Consider the following 21,301-nt stretch of genomic DNA (forward strand, 5'->3'; position numbering starts at 1 on the left):
TCAAACTTCTCCAGGTAGAGCCAGGGCCTATAAATCAATCCCAGCAAAGTAAATACATCACCCCATTTTGGTACAAACATTCCTGCCTCTCATTAAGCTGTGTTCTAGGAGCCTGCAGCATGCATTTCAAAAGGGTAAAGGAAAAATGCATGCAGGCAGCTCAGCACATTTCCATCAGTGTGACCTCAGCATGACAAGGGCTGGGCAGGTGGGGGGATGTGATGAGACATTACGATTAAGCACACTGCTTTCCTTCCTTGCTTTCCTTTGTGTCTCCTTGCCTGGGCTGGGATCCCCCCCAGGGCTGGTGGTTGTGCCCATCCCTGTAGGGCTTCAGGTGCAGGGATGGCACAAGATGAGAGCTCCCAGGGTCCTCAGAAGCTCTGAGATATTTATAAGTGTCCACAAGACGAGTTGTACTTCCTTCCTGTTTTATGCTAACTACAGGCACCTGTAAGGAGCAATCAATCGCAGTCTGTGCCATACCCTAAGAACCCTAAAATACTAAGTGCAGGAACCATCACAGACGAGACATTAAGGCATTTATATAGGCTGGGATCCTATATCAAAAGCTATTTATACACTAACTCAGCAGAGCCTCAGTGTTCATCCACCAACAGAAAAGCATGAGTGGTTTAAATGGATGAGAACCAGACAAAAGCACAAACAGTGCCGTCTGGTTTCAGGTGTGACCACTGCTAAACCTCACCCAAGGAAGGTGGATCTGAGTACTCGTGCAAGGGCAGGAATTGCACCTCCACCCATTGGGAAGAGGCAATTTCTACCTCAAAATCATCTTGATTCCACCCACGTTGCTCCAGCCAAACTGGGCCCTTCTCACCCACTCTCCTCATGAAATAAAACCTCAGTGGTCCAAATCTCTGACTCTGATTCTCTCTCTTCCAACCACGGACACGATATGATTGCCAATTAAAAAGTGAAAGTGGAATGCAATGAGATACAGAAGCAATTAAACTGGGAAAAAAAATGTCATGAGAGCAAAAATGAACACGGCCTACTGAAAGAAAAAGAAATTACTCCTTTAAAAGAGACAGTAAAAAAACCAAACCCACAACCCGCGTGTACCAGATTTGATTTGAAGAAGATGTTAGCAGTGATACATCTGCTCAGCTGAGCTGCCAAAAGGAATTAGTTTAAGAGAGAAAAAAAAAAGAGAAGTTTAAAAACACACTTAGAAAGCAATACCGCTCTGTTTTATGTCCTGCCACTCCTGCATGCTGCCACATTACGGAATGCTCCAGAGATCACAAAACGGCCTCCCGTCACCGAGATGAAACCCAGCAAAGTGCTAATGATAACGTTTAAAGCAAGATGTGGAAAACCGGTGCTAAAAGTGAAGAATGTCAGAAGCTGTGTGGCTTGTTTCAATGAGCCGGCCGGCTGCTGGAGAGCTGTTCTCCCCACACAGCACCCCACAGGGCCACGACAAGCAGGAATCGCTAATTACAGTGGTTCAAGGAGGATGCAGCAGCACTTCTTTGTAAAGCTGGAGCACTCGGTGCCGTATCACACTGGCTTTTAATCTCTCATCCCATCATATGACTTTTAATAGAGTTCTGCGGTCCCGGCATTAACTGCGTGGAAAAGAGCTGACAGGGCAAGAAAGCAGCTCTTATCGTTGCAGTTAGCCATATCCTGCTCTTCAGGAGGATGCAGGGCATGAATTATCTGCTTCCCAGGGATGAGCACCACTGTGCAAATGGAGACCTGCTCTGCTCAGGCTGGAGGCAACAGGGGGTTGTGCATCAGCACTTGGTACAGAGCAGAGCCCCAGGATTTGTGTCCACGCCACAGCATCCCCTTAGGCCTTCCCGTGCACTTGGATGCTTGCAGGAGCAAGCTGAGGATGTGCTCCTGAAGGCACAACAGCCAGCACAAACTCCTTCCCCAGCTAGTTCATAGTCCTGGCAACCCTGTTGCCATGCTACAGCTCTCAGAAAACTCAAATTTCAACACAAAACCGAGGGCCTCTGATGTTACCTCCTTCTAAGAGCTCACCCTGCGCTCGCCAATGAAAAGGGCCCTCAAAGTCACTTTCTAAAGCAAAGAAAATGAAAGGGTTGGACAATGTGTGTGTTACACAGTTTTCTTTTTGAACTCCTCAGACTTCTAAGCAGCTGGTAAGAAGAAAGGGGAATCTGACCTGGATTAGCTAAAAAAAAACCCTAAATATTTTACAAAGCTTTATCATTAAATTCAGCTATTGATTAGAGCTTTGACCTTTGTGAGTCTGCACAAACCTTCAATACCTCCTCCGGATACTGAGGAGGAATCCCAAACCGAGGCCAAGTCTCAACAATCCCAACTTGTGTCCTTTATAAAGCACGTTATTAAATCATCGCCATTCAAATACTGACAGGGAAATACATTCAGTTGTCCTGCGGGCACCTCCAGCACCAGTTGTTGCAGAAATAGATACACCCTGAAAACAAAGGGGAAAGAAGGGCTCTGGGATGCCCAACTGCATGAGCTTGCACATCAATCCCAACTTCATTCAGGGATGCCAAGGCACACAAATCTGATGTCTTCCTCATACAAAGTTGCTCAGTTCTCCATTTCATTTATTTTAAGGCAATGCGAGCGCTTCCAGATTGCAGGCCATCACCTTGAAATCACGTGGGTTTTAGTCAAGCAGAAAGAAAAAGGCTAAAACTCTACTGGAAAAACTGCCTGCTGCTGGTTTGCCCTTGACAGAGTTGTTTATCCAGTATCTCCCTTTCCCCTCCACATTGCTTTTGTATTATGCTGTACGAAACACTGAGCAGCAGATGGTCTTTACCTCCTGTAGGATGCTGGAGGAGCATCTTGCAGAAAGGATGAGCACAAGACATGGCTTTGAAGGTTGGTGTTGAACTGGACACTGTAGCTCCCAAGTAATTGTGACTAGCCACTAAATCACCGTGTGTAATGGATTCCTCTGAACACTTATAGCTAACAGTCCCATTATGCTCTAATCTGGAAAACATCTAAATGACTCTCCACAAAATATTAGAGGGGAACATAAACGTCTTGATAAGAACGAGATTCCAGAGGTACTCCACTTAACCACAGTGACATCTGTAATACAACGTCTAGTACAATAACATCCATTATAGCACAGTCATTTGCTATTTGATTTTTAAACTCATGCTTCCAGACAGCAATTCAGAGAGCGTCAATTCTATATGAGAGGTGAAACAAAGAACAAAGCTGTGGGATGGAGCTGGGAACCACAACTGGTAGCCCCGATGGCCCCAGGAAATATTCATTGCAGCACACCTTGCTCATCTGCCCCCATTTACCTCCTAAAGCAGTGATTTCCAAGCTCTGAAGTTTTAGGGTAATACAGCCATGGAGGAAGGCTTGGAGATGGCACCTTACATCTCCAAGCAGCCCCTGCTGTCCTCTGCTGCCAGGGAAAGGTGCCACATTGGTGGGGACAGAAGGGCTTTATGCAATCAAAACCCATAGACAATGCTATTAGCTGAGCAAAGTAGAAGAGGGAAGCGTCACTGATTCACTTCATTTTCCAGGAGAAACCTGAGCTGTTGGAGGACAAGCTGAAATATTCCATTAAGGAAAAAAATAACAACACAAAAACATCTTGTTTACAAAGAGAAGGGAAGAAATCCCTCAGGTTAACGTTCAAGTACAGCAGCAACAGAATTTACCACAACAATCTCTGCGAGGCAGATACTCACCCTGCTCCCAGCCCAAGGAGCAGCACAGCTTACAAACAGGCTGCACTCGTTTAACAGAAAAACCGAGCAGAAAAGAAACACCACTAAGAGAACCTTCAAGAAAGGAAGGGAACAGACTCTGCCTTTTAACATTCCTCCCAGCAATTCTGCCCATCTCCCTGCCTGTGGGGCATGTCTGTAGGGAAAGCTGCACCCAGCAGGGGATGGGGCTGCTGTCAGTGACCCCACCAGCTCGAGCAGCGCTTGCAGGCGTCAGTCTAGACCGGGGACTTGAAAGCACTTCACCACCACACCTTCCTGAGCTGTGCTGTGCACTCCTACACCGCAGCCAAGGATCAAAGCCAAGCGATGCTATAAGTGGCTGCAGCACTCCCAGCCCTGGTACCTGCATTAAAGTGAAGGCTTTTGCTTTTGTTCTTAACAGAAAGGAATGTTTCATCTCAACTGCCCGAAGATGAAAAGCAGCTTGTAAAATAAATGGATGCTGTCCACATGAGCTAAGAAACCCAGGTTTTTTCTGCTTCTCCTCTCCAAACATCCCAAAGCGACTCCAACACTCTGCAGAGCTCAGGACCACTGACATTAGTACAGGTCATGCCCTTGGACCACAGCATGTTATTCAGCACCTACAGCCTTACTGAAATCCACTTCCAGAAGTGAGTGCATCTCTCAAGCCCTATAACATCCTAAAAACCAACTCCCACAAATACCAAAAGGCAGTGCCTTCTAGCAGCCCTGAACAACAATTGCTGCCTTTAAATCACATCCCAGATGCCCACTTTTCATAGTAAATTAAGTCCGTCCTCTGCCGTAACAGAAGCCATTAGCTGCATTGTAAAAGATGCAGCCCTGGTTAGGCAAGCCATCTGCAAGTGCTCCTGTGAGCAATGACTTCTACCTGACCTGTGTTTGCAGGGTCACCCCTTACTTGATGCCTAACCTAGCGTGGCTTGCTATGAACAGAGAGCAACTCAAAGAGCACCTGATGAAATACAAAGACTGTTTTATTTGTGTTTTGTTCTTAATAGAAACAGTCACACCAAGAGCTCCCTCACAAAGATGCAAATGCATTGCCTCTCACACTGCAAAACACAAGCAGTGCCCCAGCACTGCTCACCACCACCTCCAGACCTCCCACACCACTTCAGACAGGCAGTGATATCAGGTGTCCACCTCCAAGCTGTCCTCTACAAGGAAACAAGCTGGATGCACAGAGCTGAAAGTCACAGGGCAGCAGTGTTGTAACACCTAATGCTCCGAGAGATCATCACGAGATGTCAGAGCCCAAGTGTAAGCAACCTGGCTTCCATTATGAGCAGTAAGTAGAAGTACTGGGATTCCACCATGTACCGTGAGACATATAAGCAACCCTAAAAAGATCTTTTAATCACAGGAGCAAAGAGACCTGGATTTCACTTAGCTTCATATAACTTTATATATAGGACATTAAATATTTTTACTGTAGGGGGAAAAAATAAAGTATGATCCTGTACTTCACACCCATAACTCTTCCCTGAACACACAGGTTTATAGCAGGAATCAATTCACCCTAGGGAGACTGTGACTTCAGGTGATGGATGGGCAAAGGAGAAGCAAAACTGTCCTGCGTTTTCCAGGAAAATAACAAAATATGGTGGGAAGGTAAAAAAAAAAAACCTTCAGACGAGAAACAAGAGAACCTTAGATTCCTTTAAAAAAAGAATACAGTGGCAGCCTCCAAAGCAAATTAATTTGCAGCTCAATACACAAGTTGTCAGCCTGAAAAAGCACAGTGCTGCAGGGAAGCAGCAGCAGGGCCGGGCGGCTGCTGCCCGCAAATCCCCAGCACCACAGCCAAGGCAGAATCTGCTTATATCTTACAAATAGCCAGATCCTTCCATAATCCAGGCTCTGAGAAATTTTTATCTCTCTTGTGAGCTCAGCTATTCTCAAGTCCTTTCTGTGACGTTTTAACTCTGTGTGGCAGGATACACTGACGGATTTTATAGCAAAGATTGGTTGACATGAGGGCTGGATTTGGGTGAGATGCAGCCTGCCTTTTGGCCCCACTCTCCCACAGGCTGCTGGAAAAGATGTCCAAACTCACGCCCTCCTGAAGCTCCAAACCAACCCTGCCAAGCAAAGGCATCTACTGCTGCAGAGGCTTCACTGCTATGTGGAACATTGCATTTGGTAGCACGTTGGATGTCCAGCAAAATACTGGGTGCTAAGACAGCTTGCCAAACTATTCCTCAGTTAAAATTCATCCCCAACAGGCTGCAGCCTCCAAAATCCAGCAGGTATTACTGCTATATCTCAGCTCCACCTTATAAATCTAACTCTATCCATAACATTCTGCGAGTGATCATATTCCAGTCCAGAGTACTGCTGACGTCCAAAATTTGACTAGCAGAAGGAAAAGCAAGCCAGCAGCTTCTCAGCAGAAGCAGCTGCAGGTGCAGCTCCTCTGGTTTCATTTGTGCCTCCCCCCCTTCACCCCCCCACCAAATAGATGGGGTTAAGAAAAAAGGCATTTATAACCACAGCCTGCAAGTGTTACACTCAGGAAGATGGACTCATGGGGAGTGTGACAACACAGATGCTTCTTGCCTTCCCAGTGACCAGCTGGCAGCTCAGTAGAACCGAAAGAGTTAAAGGCTAATTTATGCCATTTATGTTTTTGCAAGTCACTCAGCAGTCATCAGGCAGACACATCCTGTTGCGCCTGACATTTCCTTGAGCTCTTTTGTCTTATTTCTCTGTGCTCCCATTGCACTGATGAGATCCAACACCCCCACAGGAAAAAAAAAAGCTCTCTAATACACAGAGGCCACGCAGCCCCTTCCTCCCTCCCTCTGCACAGGCAGTGGCATGGGCTGGAGGTGGAAGGCTGCCTGAGGGACAGACAGACAGACAGCTGCCTCTACCCACAGCCACCCCCCTGCAGAGGACATGGAGCACTGGGGCAGGACCCAGCAGCATCTTCCCATAAAAATACAGCCCCAGAAGAGCTAAGGATTGCTCCTGGGAATAGCTTTCCCATGGGTGAACGGACAGCAAACAGGAGGCAACACATGAAGCACTTCCACCTAAGTGTCAGTTTCTTCAGCAGCAGAGTTTTGAGTATCAGATAAACTAGATTAACCTCACCTAGACCTGCTTAAGGATGCTCTCTCCTCGGTTAACCTGAAAAAGCAGCCAGAGAAACTTCTGACAGGTGAAACTTTGCTTTTCTTAGCAGAGGGTTAAAACAGCTGTGGTCTAAGGAAGAATACAACCATTCCCAGAGAGTGCTTTACCCATTTGGTCCGTCTGTTTGCTGAAGGACCCTACAGTTCAAACTGCACCTTTGAAGGGCAGATTCCTGCTGCTGGGAGCCTTGCAGTGTTTTAATTTACCCAATGCAAAATGCAATAAAGGAAGAATTGATCTCCCAGCTACTCGGACCTCTAAGAGCATCAAAACTTCACAGTCCTTTTGATTATGGAAAATTAGGAGCATTTGCTACAAGGATCTCATGAAAGGCATCGTCATCTTCATGCTTTTATGTAAATGCACAAAATCGTTTAATGCTACAAGATCCTCTCTCTCATAGCTGCATATATTTAGTGCTCTCACATCAAAAGTTTGGCTCCTCTAGAGTTGCATAAGCTGCCGAGAACCAAGAAGTAACATGATTTGAGTCTCATCACTAATGGATCTTAGGACTCGTAGGGCCTCTAAGCACTAATGATTTTTTTTTTCCAAGGCTAAATAAACAGAGATTTCACTCAAAGCTGTAAACAAGCAATATCTCAAATGGATTCTGCCTTTAAAAGCATGAATGGATGATGGAGAAGACTGGGGTCAAGGAAGAAGGAAAAAGCTAATCCTAATTGTCACCCACTCAAAAACTTCACCTTGCTGTATGAGTATATACACTGTCCAGCCAGAGATACCCAAGTGTATGGAAAGAACAAGTGCGCTAAGTGCTTACCAGCTTCTTATTTCAACCTAAACAACAACAAAACCCAACAACCCAAACCCACCAAACCACTGGAAGTTAAAAACAGGTCACACCCAGTGCAAACGTGCTACAGGAATTACACATTTACTACCTATATCAGCACTATGAACTTACATGCAAACAGATATATATATAGCTTTGGCTTCTTAGACTCACATTAGAAAATGCAATTATCTTTCATTAATTTTACAGAGCGTTCACAGTACAAATTAAATCATTTTTTTCGTGTCTGTTTAAGAAAAACTTTACTGTGTTAATTATTCATAAATACGAAAGTCTGCTACTTATTACTCATCTCAAATGTGATTCATTTCAATAATGCCTGAATAATTCGCCGCTACCCTATTAATCCAGGAACACACTGTACAATTGCCAGCACCAGCAAATCAATCATGAGCAGTAAACCATGCTGGCTTGCTGGAGGAGGAAGGCAGGAGCATGCTCCCATACCAACCCCTCTCATCCATAAACCCCATCTCACACCTCTGTCCTCACCAGCTGTGCCCAGCAGGCTTCCAGCTGCACACAGGGAGCAAAGAAAGGCATTAGGCAGCAGTACAGCAAGGGGGAACAGCAGCTGGAGAAGTGGGAAGAAATGGATCCCAAATCCCCTCCAGTACACAGGAAGCATGCACAGGTAATTCCAAAATAGGCTGAGAGTCAGGAGGGCTGCTCAGCCCCAGGGAGACCATAGCACAAGACAAAGCAGAGAGCCATGCCTGCAGCAAAGTGGTTAAATAACGCACTGCCCAGAGCTGTGCATCCTCACCCATGGCTGCTCAGGGAGCAGAGCCCAAGGCTGCAGCTGCACAGGCTGGATGTTACAGGGAGGGGGATGGAAAACTTATTACTGCAGTCACAGATTTTCTGTCATTACAACAGTTATTTTATAAAACAGATCTGACCACACACACACATTTCATCTATTAAAGCTTCTTTCCCCACGATAAGGTCAGTGCTTTGGAAAGACTTCTCTCATCCTTACAGTTGATCAGTGTTTGCAGGAAGGTCCAGTCCCACACTCAGTGGTCAGCCACATATTATTATTTTGCTCTCTAACAACTTATGTGAGTTAATTTGAGCCGATACCGCACAGAAACACCGCCTTTATTATTATGGTCATGGAGAAAGTAAATTAATGCAAAGGATTGCACACAGAGGCCTAATCCATTTGAGGTAAATCAATGCATTGCACATTTAAATTGCTCCACTTTCCTTCAGAAAAGTACATTGAAGTGATTCATTAGGCCCTGAACTGTTCACAAGAAACAGACCAATTCTCTTAGGCATGCCAGTGCATCTCTGCTAGTTAGATTTAAAAAGCAATCAAATCTACTAATAAGTCCTTTTTGCCGACGTTTACATCAGTAGAGAACATGATTCCTGACAATTCAGATTAAACAAACGAGGGACAAATTAATCTCGGTTAATACACCTCCAAACTGATGTAAAACTTACAAATCTGCCTTTTAATAATAACAACCAACTTATCGGTGACGCTCGACTTCGAAGCGCCTTCGATAACCTTTCGCAAAGGTTATCGAGGTATGAAGAGGAATCACATGGCACAATATGAGTCTATTTTAATAGAGTTGAAGCGCGTATTTATAGTTTCCTTTTAATATTTATACATTCCTAGGGGAAAAAAAAAACAACCCACGTATATTTGCAGAAAGGCACCTTTTCAATTCAAAGTAATGGTGTGTCTCAGTACTACAGCACTGTGCTATGGTGCTCTCATCCCCACTCTGTTCTTCAGGGAGGGCTGACCTGGATAACAAATGGAACAAGCAGCACAGGGAACCCTCCCTGCCTCGCCTCTTGTTCTGCTGCCATCCCTGCTGGTTATTTACTGCAGTAGAATATTCATCCCTCACCCCCACAGACAAATTTCCCTCATTTGAAATAAAAGGCGGTAGGAAACGCGCGCTAAAATGCCACATTTAAATCACCAAAAGTCACTTTGCGCTCTGTTAAACGTTTAGAGCAGAACTGAAAAGGCCTAATAGGGAAAATGATTTTTCTTTAATCCCTTTGAGATGGTCCTTTAAGAAGTCCAACGCCCTCTGCAAACTGGCAGCATCAATTTAGGGAGCTTTCGTGCAAGCTCTAAAATAGCAAATTTAAGTTCGTGACCAAGGCCTCCAAGGTCAGGCCCTGTAAGGAGCCAAGCAACCTGCAGTATGGCAGTGCTCCCACCATCCCCTCAGAGCCCCCAGCCTGCACCACCACCCCATCACACAGCAGACCCAGCTCAGCCCTGTGACAGAATGGGAGCCCCATGGCCATGGCAGGCTGCTCCCTGCCCTTCTCCCTTTGCTCACTTCCAGCCTTTTGGTCACCAGCATCGTGGTTAAGTGATAACCCTGCCTAATTCAGGCAGTATCCAGATGCAGGAGCACACTATCAGCCTCACAGCATGAGCAGCAACAAGAAGCCAGCCCTGACATAGCACAGAGTATGACTGCTCCCCTGACAGAAAGCACCTCTGCAGAAAGGGTTTCTGCTCCACCAGCTTCCAGTGGTTTTTAATTGCCCACCTCCTGCCAAAGCTGGACAGAATCTCATCATTATCAGCCCTGCGCATCGGAGCACCTTGGGACCTGCCTGAAACCCTTGCAAACGGGGGAAATGCTGCACTGATGCAAAACTTCCCTACAGCAACTTCTGCTACACAGATTTTTCCTCCTTCAAGCATAAGCTGCAAAAAGCCAAACACAGAGCACACCTCAGGAGCAGCTGAGAGCTGATGGCCACACTGCCTGCAGCAAGCCACCTCCTTCCAGGGGCTCTACCAGCAAGGAGCCGCACATGTGGCCTCCAAACATAGATTTGCAAATGCAACTCCCACATCGTCCAAGAGCGCAGCAATTAATCTGCTCAGCCAAAGGAGCTAAACACCATAAATGCTTCCAGCGTGCTGGAAAACGTTTGAATGCATCTTTTATTTAGATTTTCATAAGATATCCCTTGATGTTAATTAAACCCTTCCAAGTTACATGGCAAGGACACCCATGCAGTGCCAGGGTTTTTTTCTGTCACAGAACAGAAGGACAGTGGTGCCAGCATCAGACTCACCCAAAGCCAGCAACTTCCAGCCCTACTGCTGGCCCAGCAGGCTCGGATGAGCTGTCTAACACTGCCTCCAGACTTCCTGGCTCCAGACTTCTGAGAGCTCGTTAAGGACATCTCCTCCTTTCAACACCAGCCAGAAGGGACACCAAGTACAGCCTGACTGCTACCCACTGCCGCAACTCCCCCAGTGAGGGTGCAAAGTCACGACACCACTTAAAAACACAGGTATCTGTATTTGCTCCCTCGTCTCATTACATTTTCCAGCCTAACCCCAAGCCCTTTTGTTTCTTGCAGCGGTGCCACTGGATTTATTGCTATAGACAAGTTCAGTAGATACCTCCCATAATAATTAGCCAGAGCCGAGTGGAATCTCAGTTGTGGGATGCTCTCATGCACAGTTACTTTGAATGCTGCTTCAGTTCAGTGCGCCAAGAGCTTTGAGGCTTCCACAATCAATCAAGTGACCCAAGTCAGTCATTCATGACTAGGAAAAGGCACATCTTCCCTTTCTCACCATCGATGCCAAGTGGTTGAGACAACCCCTTCCTTTCCACCACTGCCATCAGCCCACTCCACCAGACTCCCAGGCAGCAAATCCAGAGCTCCCAAAAGCACCAGCTCTGCCTGTTCCCCTTCCCTTCCCTGAGCCTTCAGGATGCTGCAGTGCTGCTGCTCCCTTCTGTGGCCATTTGCTAAGGCCAAATGGAAGCAAAGCCAGCTGCAGAGAGAGGGGGTCAGTCAGGAGGACGAGGCAACAGCTCTGTTTATATTATACTCATATTATTATTATACTCATATTAAAGAGCACAGGCTACCACTCCAAAGCAAAGCAAGTTTTGGTAACTGCCATGCTCAGAGGCAGGAAAGTACAGCTGGGATAAATTAAAAGTTAAAAAAATGAGTATCTATCACTAAGAGCCATCCCCAGTATTCATTTCTACAGCTTCAGTGAAAGAACTTCAACTCTGATTCGCAAAGAAAACAGGGGCAGATTGCTGATGGGATTAAGAGTGGCTGAAGAAGGAATGATCCAGGCAACTAGATTCTCTACAGGCAAAGCCCCGAGCCTGATCCCATCATGGTGATGCTGAACCTTAGAGATCCAGGAAGGGATCCTTCTGGACTTCCTAAACAAAGGCTCAACTTTATATAAAAGCAGAAGCTCCTGGGGAACGGTCCAGCTAATTGCCAACCTAACCAGCCTCCAGCAGGCAGCCCATGCTCCTCAGCACAAACCTCTGTGCAAACTAATGACATACAGATGCAAACCAGAAAGCTGGAACAACTCTTTCTCATTTGGCTATTCCCAGACAAGGCTGGGCAGCCAGGATACAATAACTACAGAGCATTAAATGCAGCTGCCAAGCCATTCAAAACACCCTTACAGCGGGTCCACTTTTTAATCGCTCTCATTATAAGCAGGAATTCCCACCCTCACTAAGCTTCCCTCGAGGAGGCTGTGCCTCCCAGCTCTTGACTAAATCCTTCTCCATTCCCTGATGCACCCACGCTGACCTTACAGCCCCCCCATCCCCCTCCAAAGACCACAGCACAGGGACAGCCAGGCTGGCCCCGCTCAGAGCCGCAGTCAGCACGGCTCCTCCGCTCAGCCACCTCATCCCACACCTTCCCTGCTCTGAAAGGAGCTATTATCTGTCCAGAACGCTCCTGGATGAGTGTCCCTTACTGGCACTCCGAATAGGTGCTAATTAAGAGGTTGTCAGCTGAACGTCGCTAAATAGAGAAGGCGAAATAAAATTAAACACGGGACATCACAATGTGCAGAAAGACCTGAAAGGTCTAGTGTTCATTTATGAACGTCTCCCTCTGTATTTTTAAGCATTTAGAAGTTGCAGTCCAAATAATTACTTGTGTCAAGGCGTTATTTGGGAGAAAAACTGTAGCTACTAAGCAAGCTGTGTAATTAGGTTATTAAAAACGTAACGTAATTTCAAAGGCTTTTTAGGGAGCAGACTTCTACCTAACACATAATCATCGCAGCTTTATCTTCTTCGCCCTCTGGGTTTCTATCTCAAGTCAAGAGGGCTCACAAAGCCAGTTATGATGGTACACGTGGCTTTGCAGGACAAGGAACAATCGCCCTGAGCTCCTGGGAAGGGCTGTCCCATCTTTCTAACTAACCCTGAGCACCAAGGGGACCCAATGCCCCATAGCTGTGCAGGGCAGAGCCATCTCTGGGGTGGGGGGGAAGGAATGCTCACTCGAAGGTGTTCTGCAAGAGACAGCAGTTCTGCATTGCCATCTCTGCCGATAAACAACACAGCTCATAGGACAGGTAAAGTAAAGTACACAGCCTGGGAAACAGGGGAGGAAATATACCCAAAGGGCAAAGAATTCGCTCCTGGAGCTTGCAAATGGAGTGCCACAAAAACAAAACGATTGAATCGGAAAGCAAGGAGGGAAACAAAAGAGCAAGAAACACAATAGCTGAGTCTCATGAAGAGCTTCATCTTGGCTACGGAAAGATAACGACGCTAACCATTTTTCTACTAGATGGCAGTGTGGTGTCACACTATATAAAAGGAATTCTAGAAAGAAATTGCACTCTATTTCAAGCAAATCCGTGCTCAGACTTGACTTCAGACAGCATGATGTATACCAGCACCCTCATTGTGAGGAGACCTGCCATTAATCTCCCAGCACAATAGGACCGACACCCATAGCTCCTCATCTCCCAGCGGAGCAATGGATAGGAACACCCAAACCCCAACCGCGGTGCTGCACAGCCCGTATATTGTGAGCATCGCAGCGCTGTGTTACAAGCTTTAGGAATGCAGGGGCACCCAGCTGCACTCCGGTCTTGTTGGCAACTTCTATGGGAAGCTACGGGCTGCTAAAAGCCAAAACGCAGACCTAAAACAAACAGGGATAGGGCTGGAGGGCAGCACAAATATTTACAGCTAACACTCAGAACAACCTCCAACGCTCTGCCAACATTCTCATAACCTAAACTTCAGCCCTTCCCAGCAGCACTTATCCCCGGGGCATACGGAGCCCCACGGCAACCCGGGCCTGACCCACACTCGCCGGCAGCATCTCGCTAAGCTCCTTCTAATTGCGGCAGCCTGCGGGTTATTATCACTTAAACGCACAGCGCGGGGGGCGGCTTTGTTCGCCGCAGCTCTCACCTGGAGGGCCGGAGCCGCACCTCCTTCTTGCTGTCCACCACCGAGGGCACGCAGTTGGTCAGCTCGGTCCAGTCGGCGTGCAGCCCGCAGCTCCAGCCGGTAGAGAAGCGAGAGAAGAGCCACGTCTCCCTCTTGCCGGGCCGGTGGCAGGTGCACTTCTTCTGCCCGGCTCGACACTCGCACGGCTGCTCCAGCTGGATGTTGCGGACCAGGTGGCGGCCGAAGGTGGTGCCGCCCGTCTTCTGGATGTGCAGGAAGACGATCAGGTCGTCCCCTTTGATGTTGAAGTCCACCCTCCGCAGCAGATCTCCGGCGGTGAAATTGAAGCGAGGCACGAAGCGGGCCGGCGTCTCGTCCTCCGCCCGGTACGGGTCGGCGGCCGCGGCGGGGCTGAGCGCGCGGAGCCGCAGCAGCTGGCACTCGGTACCGGGGCAGACGTACTGCAGCACGATCACCGCGAACAGGAACAGCATCACCAGCGCCAGCAGCACCTTGTGCGACCGCTCCTCCATCGTGGCCGGCAGCGCCGCGCATCGCCGCCGCCCGCCCCCGCCGCTCACAGCCGCCAACAACGGGGGCCGCCCCGGCCACGCTCCGCCGCCATCGCCCCTCCGCCGCCGGCCCTTCCCGGCAGCCCCAGCGCCGCCGCCCGCCCCCCCGGCCCCGGCTGTGCTCGGCTCCGCCCCGCGCTCCGCCCCGCCGCGGCCACAGCGCCGCCCCAGCGGGATGGGGCGATGCTCCACGTGCCGCCTGTATCACGGCACCGGAGCCGCCCCGCACACACACCTACACCGTACGAGCCTACACCGACGGGTCGCCCTTCCGCAGCACCGATCCAGCGCTGTGTGTATTCATGCCGTGCCAATGATGCTCAGCCCTCGGCTCCTGGTGTATTCACGGCGCTCACCCGTGCTGCCTCCTTTCCTCCACTCACCCCATCAGTTGCAAGCTGGGTTTGCCAATGTTTTGCAGCCAGCAAAGAAAATAATTCAAAATCACCCTCCCAGGCCTTTATTCATGTCACGGGTTACTTAGATTTACCAATGCCCGTGACAGGGGAAGCCACCCCATAGGGCCCCCCGGGGCCCGGAAAGGAGGGGGAAAAGGGGAATGGGATGAAAACAGTGGCAATCTAAGGAGGAAAAACTTATTTTACTAAATATGATAACAAAATACAAGATAACACAATATAATATAATTGAGGCTAACAAATTGAACGAAACAGAGAGAGAGAGTCCCCGAAAACCGAGAGGCCTACTGTGAACTCTAGGCTACACGGCTGGAACGCTTCCCACTCTCCGAGAGGTTTGAGAGAAGAAGAACACTCCAGCCTGGGAACAAGATTATATAGCGTCCTGGTCCCGTGACTTATCACTACCTGTGTTGTTCTCTGGGATATATAGTCTTCATCTGTGGACTGCACATTCAGTAGAAGTATCCATGCTTTACATGAGGTTATGATGTGGAATACTGATAGCAAAATTACGAAACCATGACAATTCATCATAAAAAGAACAATACAAAATCCCAACCAGCCTCCATTCTGCTCCCATAGCCCACCTGAAGTCCTTCCACCAAAGATGAGGGGTGTTTGGAGGGGTTGTCCTCATTGTTTCTACCCCTGTGCAGCCTCCCCTTCCCTTCCTGCTTTCTTTCCCGATGCCTCAACTATTTGGAAAACATTTACACTCGCAATAATAGGCAATTTCATCACAAAGATGCCAGGCATGAGAACTACTGAGTTAATTTGCTTCTGTTTATATCTGTCTCCCCGCAATGAATGGATGGCAGTGCTTAATGAAAACTCTGTGTTCTGAAATTCAAGCTTTAAAATTATAAAGACATTCCCGTGCTTTATATCCATCACTTCCCCACAATCGTTTGTATTATATAAAAAAATAAATGCGTTTGCCTCCAGCTTTATTTATTCTGCGCTGTGAAATAACAAAGACGTGTGCTGGGTTAAAACTGATCCCGAATGCTAATACATGAGAATTAAAAGGAGGGAATAATGATGGGCTAATGTCTACGCTAAATTAATATATACTATAAAAGATATGATGCATACTGGGTTGGTGTTCCCAGCAGAGCCATTATTCTGGAATGAGCTAAACAAACAATGATCATCCTTTCAGCGATGAGTGATGGTCTCCAGCCTGCTGCCTTCTCACCCGCTGTATGCAAACGATGCTCCCAGCTTTCATCTGGGGCCACGAGGAAAATGAAGATCCCCTCGAATGAGATGAAGGTCTGCTGGTTCCTTATGGGAGTAGAGCTCTTGGTCAGCAGGCACCAGGCGAGGAGCTGCTGGAACAAAAGGGGCTAAAGTGACAAAATGGACATGAAAGCAGGATCAAGCTGAGCTGGTGCAGGGACTCCTCTCGGGCTGACCCTGTTCACCTGCAGACCTTTCTGAAAGGCAGCAGTTTGTGTGTAAAGGCACCAGGTATTTGCCCAGAAATGGATCAATGCAAAGCCTCATGCCTCGAGCATGGAATTGATCTTTGCAGCTTTAGGAAATTCTTGTTAGCTCTTTGTGCGATACGGATTATCACACCCCTGTCTCTTTCATAAAGACCTTCACAGCATCTGAATTTCACCACTGTGTTTGGCTGACAAATGGTGAGTGCTTTGAAAAGACACGGCAGCTCCGAGGTAAGCAGGCTGTCAGCGTGCAAACTGAGCTTTGCTGGGCATTAACACCTCCGCCTCGTAGGGAGGGATCACGGTTTCCTGTCAGCAGGAGCCTGAGCCCCATGGGCAGGGACACACCAACTGCTGGGAAGCACAGCAGCCAAGGCAGGGTTATTCTGAAATCAGAGGAGAAACTATATATGCACAATAGCACAATGAGAAGAACCTGGTTAAATGAATCATAAGCAAGCCCTTTGCTTTGCTAAATCCCCTTGTAAGACAGTGATTCTTATTGAGTATCTGTGCAGGAAGGTGGAGAAGACAAATGGAAATAACTCCAGAAGAGCCTCCTATGTTACAAAAATAGCATATTTCTTAAAACAATCATCATAACTGTCACCAGCCTAGCTTCTGCAGCTTGCTTTTATGGAATGATTTCTCTTGGCCAGAGACATCCAATGGTTAAACACATTTGTGGTGAGGGCATTCAAAACCACTCTTTCCCCAGCACATCCCCAAAGTGATGGAGCTCATGCTCCAGCCTTGTCCTCCACTGCCCAGCAGGAGCCCTCCTGCTCCCACAAGCTTTGTACAAACCGAGTGCTTTGATAGCTTTCTTCTCTGGGTGAAACTGGATACCAGAATCAAAACGTGTCAGCCAGGTCAGCCAGGCAACGTGAACACACCACCCTGTTGCTGGAGGAAATGAGGTTTAAGAAAAGCACAGAGCAGAAAGACTTTCTGCAGACAGGGCACTGCGTGAGAAGAGGAGCAGGGATGGGGGCAAGGAAACATCCAGCAAAGGGCTGTGGAAATGGGATCGTGGGACAGGAGCTTCCCCAGTGCCTCACAGCATAAGGCCCTTATCTGGAAAAAGGGTATGCAAATGAGCAAAGGCATGGAGCAGCGGGGTGATGAGTAAAACTAATTAGAAAATGAAGCTTGATTATTCATGGACCTGACATATCAGAGAGCAGCTAATCAAAAGAATAATACAAGTTTGCATATTCTTTGTAACATGGGCATCAAAGCCCTCAAAGCCTCGCTTCTTGTCACTATGGTATCACCACTGCTCATTCCTAACACCAAACACACTTGACGAGAGTGTAACGTCTCACTCTGGATCATGCAATGCTTCAAGGAGAGCCTGGAGTGTCCAAAAGCTCCTCTTTCTTCCAGCTTTTGAACTCATCTAGCAGGTAACCCCTCCCTGTAGATCTTCACAAATACAAACACTGCTCAAAGCTTTATGGTGCGTGGGGAGCTGGGCAACCCTTGAAGGCTGGAGGCAAAGAGTGGGGACCTGGGCAACCCTCGAAGGCTGGAGCTAATGACCTAGAAGTGGAAAGGACCTACCTGAGATTGGAAGATTGACGGTTTCATTCTGCTGCTGACTATTAAATAACCTTTGCAGAAGTCACATGTGGGGTGATGGGCTCAGTGGGAGGTACATACGTAGTATCTGCTGGGTGCAAAAGGCTTTCAGAAGTGCTTCCTTCTGTGCGCGTGGCCTCAGACACCATCCATCCAGGCTGCTCATTGCACTGAACCTTGGATTTCCACCATCCATTGGAGCTGGCCAAAAGGCGGGCTAGCTTTCAACTCACAAGCTGTCACCAGAATTTCCATTTCACACATAGCTCTGTGAAAGGTTTTAGAGGACCCTAGGAGGGGCTGGATATATACCAAGCTTCTGGGCAACAGTCAGTATCATTCATTCACTCTCTATCTCATCACCACTGATTCTTATCCCAGCATGAAATTGGCTGAGAAACTGCTGAAACATCAAGTTCCCTTTTGATGAGGACAGCCTGGGACAACTCCAGGGAACAGGATCCATGGGGATGAAAGGACTCTTTCAAGTATGCCACTGAATCAGTGGGAAAAGCGAGAAGTTGGGATGGCCGTACTGCTGCCACTGTTTGCTTGTCTGAATAATTACAGTGATGGGTATATTAATTCCATCTGGCACTGGAGCCAAAGAGCAACCAGTCCCTGAAAGAGATTATGGGTGAGGTGTGCAAAGTACGAAGCACCCTCTTTGGAGGGACTTACCAGCAGATTAGCTGGCATTAGAAAGGGGGTGAGCACAGGGGCCATATGGCACAAGAGACATTTTGTGCCTAGTCCTGAGATCACACTGGGGCCAGTCTGCAACTGCAGCCTGGCAAAACACTCATCCTCCCAAATTCCCCTTCCTCTTCTTTTATTTTCTTGTACGCTAACTTGCGTATAACACCAGCCGGGTGCTTCTGACCTCCTTCAGAACAAAACCTCCAGCATTCTCCCCATTAAGGTAGCTAAAAGCCTAACTCAGGTAGTGCAAAACGGGCTTCAGAAGCAATTTCACACCTTAGGGAAGACCATAAAGCACTCACAATATTTGTTGCATCTTTCTAAAGCCAAGAGGGAAATCATTTCATGTGGCTCTGAAAGGAACAGTGGGAAAAGTCACAATATTACCTAATGTTATTACAATAGATAGTCCTGTATGGAGTAAATACAGAGAGATTTGGTCCGAAAGCACTCAGAAATCTGAGCAGCCTATGAAATCTGCCCTCCATAGTGAAGGATAAAGCAATTAATTTCATCAGCTTTGAAAAGGATGTAATTAATATGGTACCACCCTTTTGCCTGGACACTCTTCACTCCAAGAGTAGTTAATAATCACTTATAATTTGGAGTCATTCTGCATACAGATTGCACCTCAGATGCAATATTTGCTTCTTGAAACTGATGCTGAATTCAGGCACCGTGGAATTGGGGAATTAACCCTGCATGTGATAGGATCACATGGAGGAACAACAAAATCACAGGAAGAGGTCTTAAATTTCCATGGACGGGTTCCTACGGTTACCTCATTTGCAAAACGAATTGAAGAATAAATGAATGTGGAGTCAAAAGAACCCTGAGCATAATCAAATAAGGAAAGGAAGCTTCGAGGCCAGCTTCCTACGCGGAGCCTCCGAGCAGCAGCTGATGGATCTGCGGGGAGCGATCTCATAGCCCAGCAAAACAAAGAGCTGCTCTTGTTTCACAGTGAGATTCTGCAACAGCAGATTTACCAGAGATAGCGGATGAATAATTCACCCCTTACATAGATGTGGTGATAAATTTTCAGTCCTTTATTTCAGTTCTAGTCCTGTAAAAGCGCATCCAGCAAACATTCCCCTTTAGATTAAGAAAGACAAGAGGGATAAAGCAAGACTTCCACTTTCCTGATGTGTGAAAGGCTTCTCACAACAAAAGAAAACGAAAAGGAAGGAAAAGGTCACCTTTTTCTCTGTCTTCTTCCTCTGCCATCGCAAATCCACAAGGAAATGGAATATGCACGTTACAGTGCAGTGAAACTTCTGGAATTAGGCAAGAGTCAACACACAACTCAGCAGACAAACCCCAGCTGGGCCGCGTGCAAATAAAGGACATGGAGCACAGCAGCCTCGTTGCTTCCTGAGAACGCCCCATGTTCAGTGTTAGCACACTTTGCAATAGCTAAGAGGAAGAAAACAGGAAGCACAAATCCCTACCTCCTGATCCCAAATTGGAGCCACTGGGGCCAGATGGCCTGGGGCCACGTTTTGCCCTGCTCTGCATTTGCATTCCCAGACTCACAACTGCTCTTTGAATCCCAGCTTTGTGGCAGAGCACTGACTGCCAGTCCTGCTTGTGCCGTGCTGCCACTTCTCCAGATTAAAATAGGAGCAGCTATTTTCATCTGCTGCTGGAATCCAGCTGCAGACATTCCTCGCGGTGCTTTTCTTCTCTTCCCAGCTGACCAAGCAGCGTGGCAGGGTGCTGACACATCCCCATCGGGTCTGTCTTACAGGAGAGCAGGGTTTGGGAGCTGCCGGTGGTGCTCCTGCAGAGAGGCTGCATGGTCGAGCACTTGCCTTGTGCTTGTAAAATCCAGCCCAAGAAGGCTTTTCAATTATAGGAGCTAACAGAAAACCCTCTTTTATATCATCCTGGACCTTTGTTAACTGCTGATTGATCAGATCTGGAAATAAGTGGGCAAAGGAAAATGGTAATGCTTTTGTTCCTGCTCAGCCACAGCTGTGCACACGCTATGCTCCGTGCTGTGTTTGCACTAGATTACAATAACCAAAATTACCTGTGCAAGGAAATGGTAAAAGAGCTATTATTTTATTGCACAGCACTGATTCTATTCCTTCTGCCTATCTTCCCCTATTAAGGATAAGCAATAGCATTGTACTGTTACGAGGGGTGTATGACTACACCTCTCAGCATCAAAATTCAGCACATCTCCCACAAGGAAATGCATCCTCCAGCTTCACACAACTTTTACAGACCTGCCTGGGTCCTAGACTATATTTTTATATAGCAGTGGTAAATTCTTGCAGTTGTTTGTGCCTGAAAAGACTCGGGAACAAATTGATACATTTCTGTATGCTCTCCCAGACTGCCTGATTGATGCTTGTTGGTATTCTCAGCACACTGATCCTGGGCAGCTTCAGACTCAGGGTCTCAGCTCCTATCCAGCACAAACCTCTTGGCCAAGGAATGCTGCCCCCGGCTCTTGGATCAACGCTGTGGTGTAACCATGGGATGAAGAGTTCCAGAACTCCCTCAGGTTCTGAATTTTCAAGAGCTGTGGGCCTGACCCTGGATAAAATCATCTGCCAAAGAGCTGGAACTGCCAATTGGAGGCTGTGACTTTTTGCAGAACACTATCAACCAAAAGAAACAAACAAACACACAAACTTATCAGAAATAATATTTTCATTCATGCAGAGAAT

The 21,301-nt window shown here is 47.4% G+C and overlaps 1 protein-coding gene and 1 long non-coding RNA gene across 4 annotated transcripts in view; both read right to left on the reverse strand.

Annotated features, from left to right (window-relative positions):
• Positions 1-14,515, reverse strand: part of HS6ST2 (heparan sulfate 6-O-sulfotransferase 2) — a 94,373-nt gene extending 79,858 nt beyond the window's left edge. Inside the window, exon 1 of the mRNA XM_015860409.2 lies at positions 13,911-14,515. Within this exon, the coding sequence (XP_015715895.2) occupies positions 13,911-14,422 (512 nt within the window). The 5' untranslated portion in view covers positions 14,423-14,515. The remainder of the gene's footprint in view (positions 1-13,910) is intronic.
• Positions 14,516-15,043: 528 nt separating this feature from the next.
• The window catches only part of LOC107312705 (uncharacterized), a 58,063-nt gene continuing 51,805 nt past the window's right edge, over positions 15,044-21,301 (reverse strand). For 2 of the 3 annotated variants that reach the window (XR_014945119.1, XR_014945120.1), the window contains one exon: positions 15,044-21,232. This is a non-coding gene — a long non-coding RNA (uncharacterized LOC107312705). The remainder of the gene's footprint in view (positions 21,233-21,301) is intronic. The other variant, XR_014945121.1, reaches the window with a different exon arrangement.

The sequence above is a fragment of the Coturnix japonica genome, chromosome 4 (assembly GCF_054131305.1).
Source record: "Coturnix japonica strain WE chromosome 4, WE-NBRP24, whole genome shotgun sequence".
Classification (NCBI taxonomy): Eukaryota; Metazoa; Chordata; class Aves; order Galliformes; family Phasianidae; genus Coturnix; species Coturnix japonica.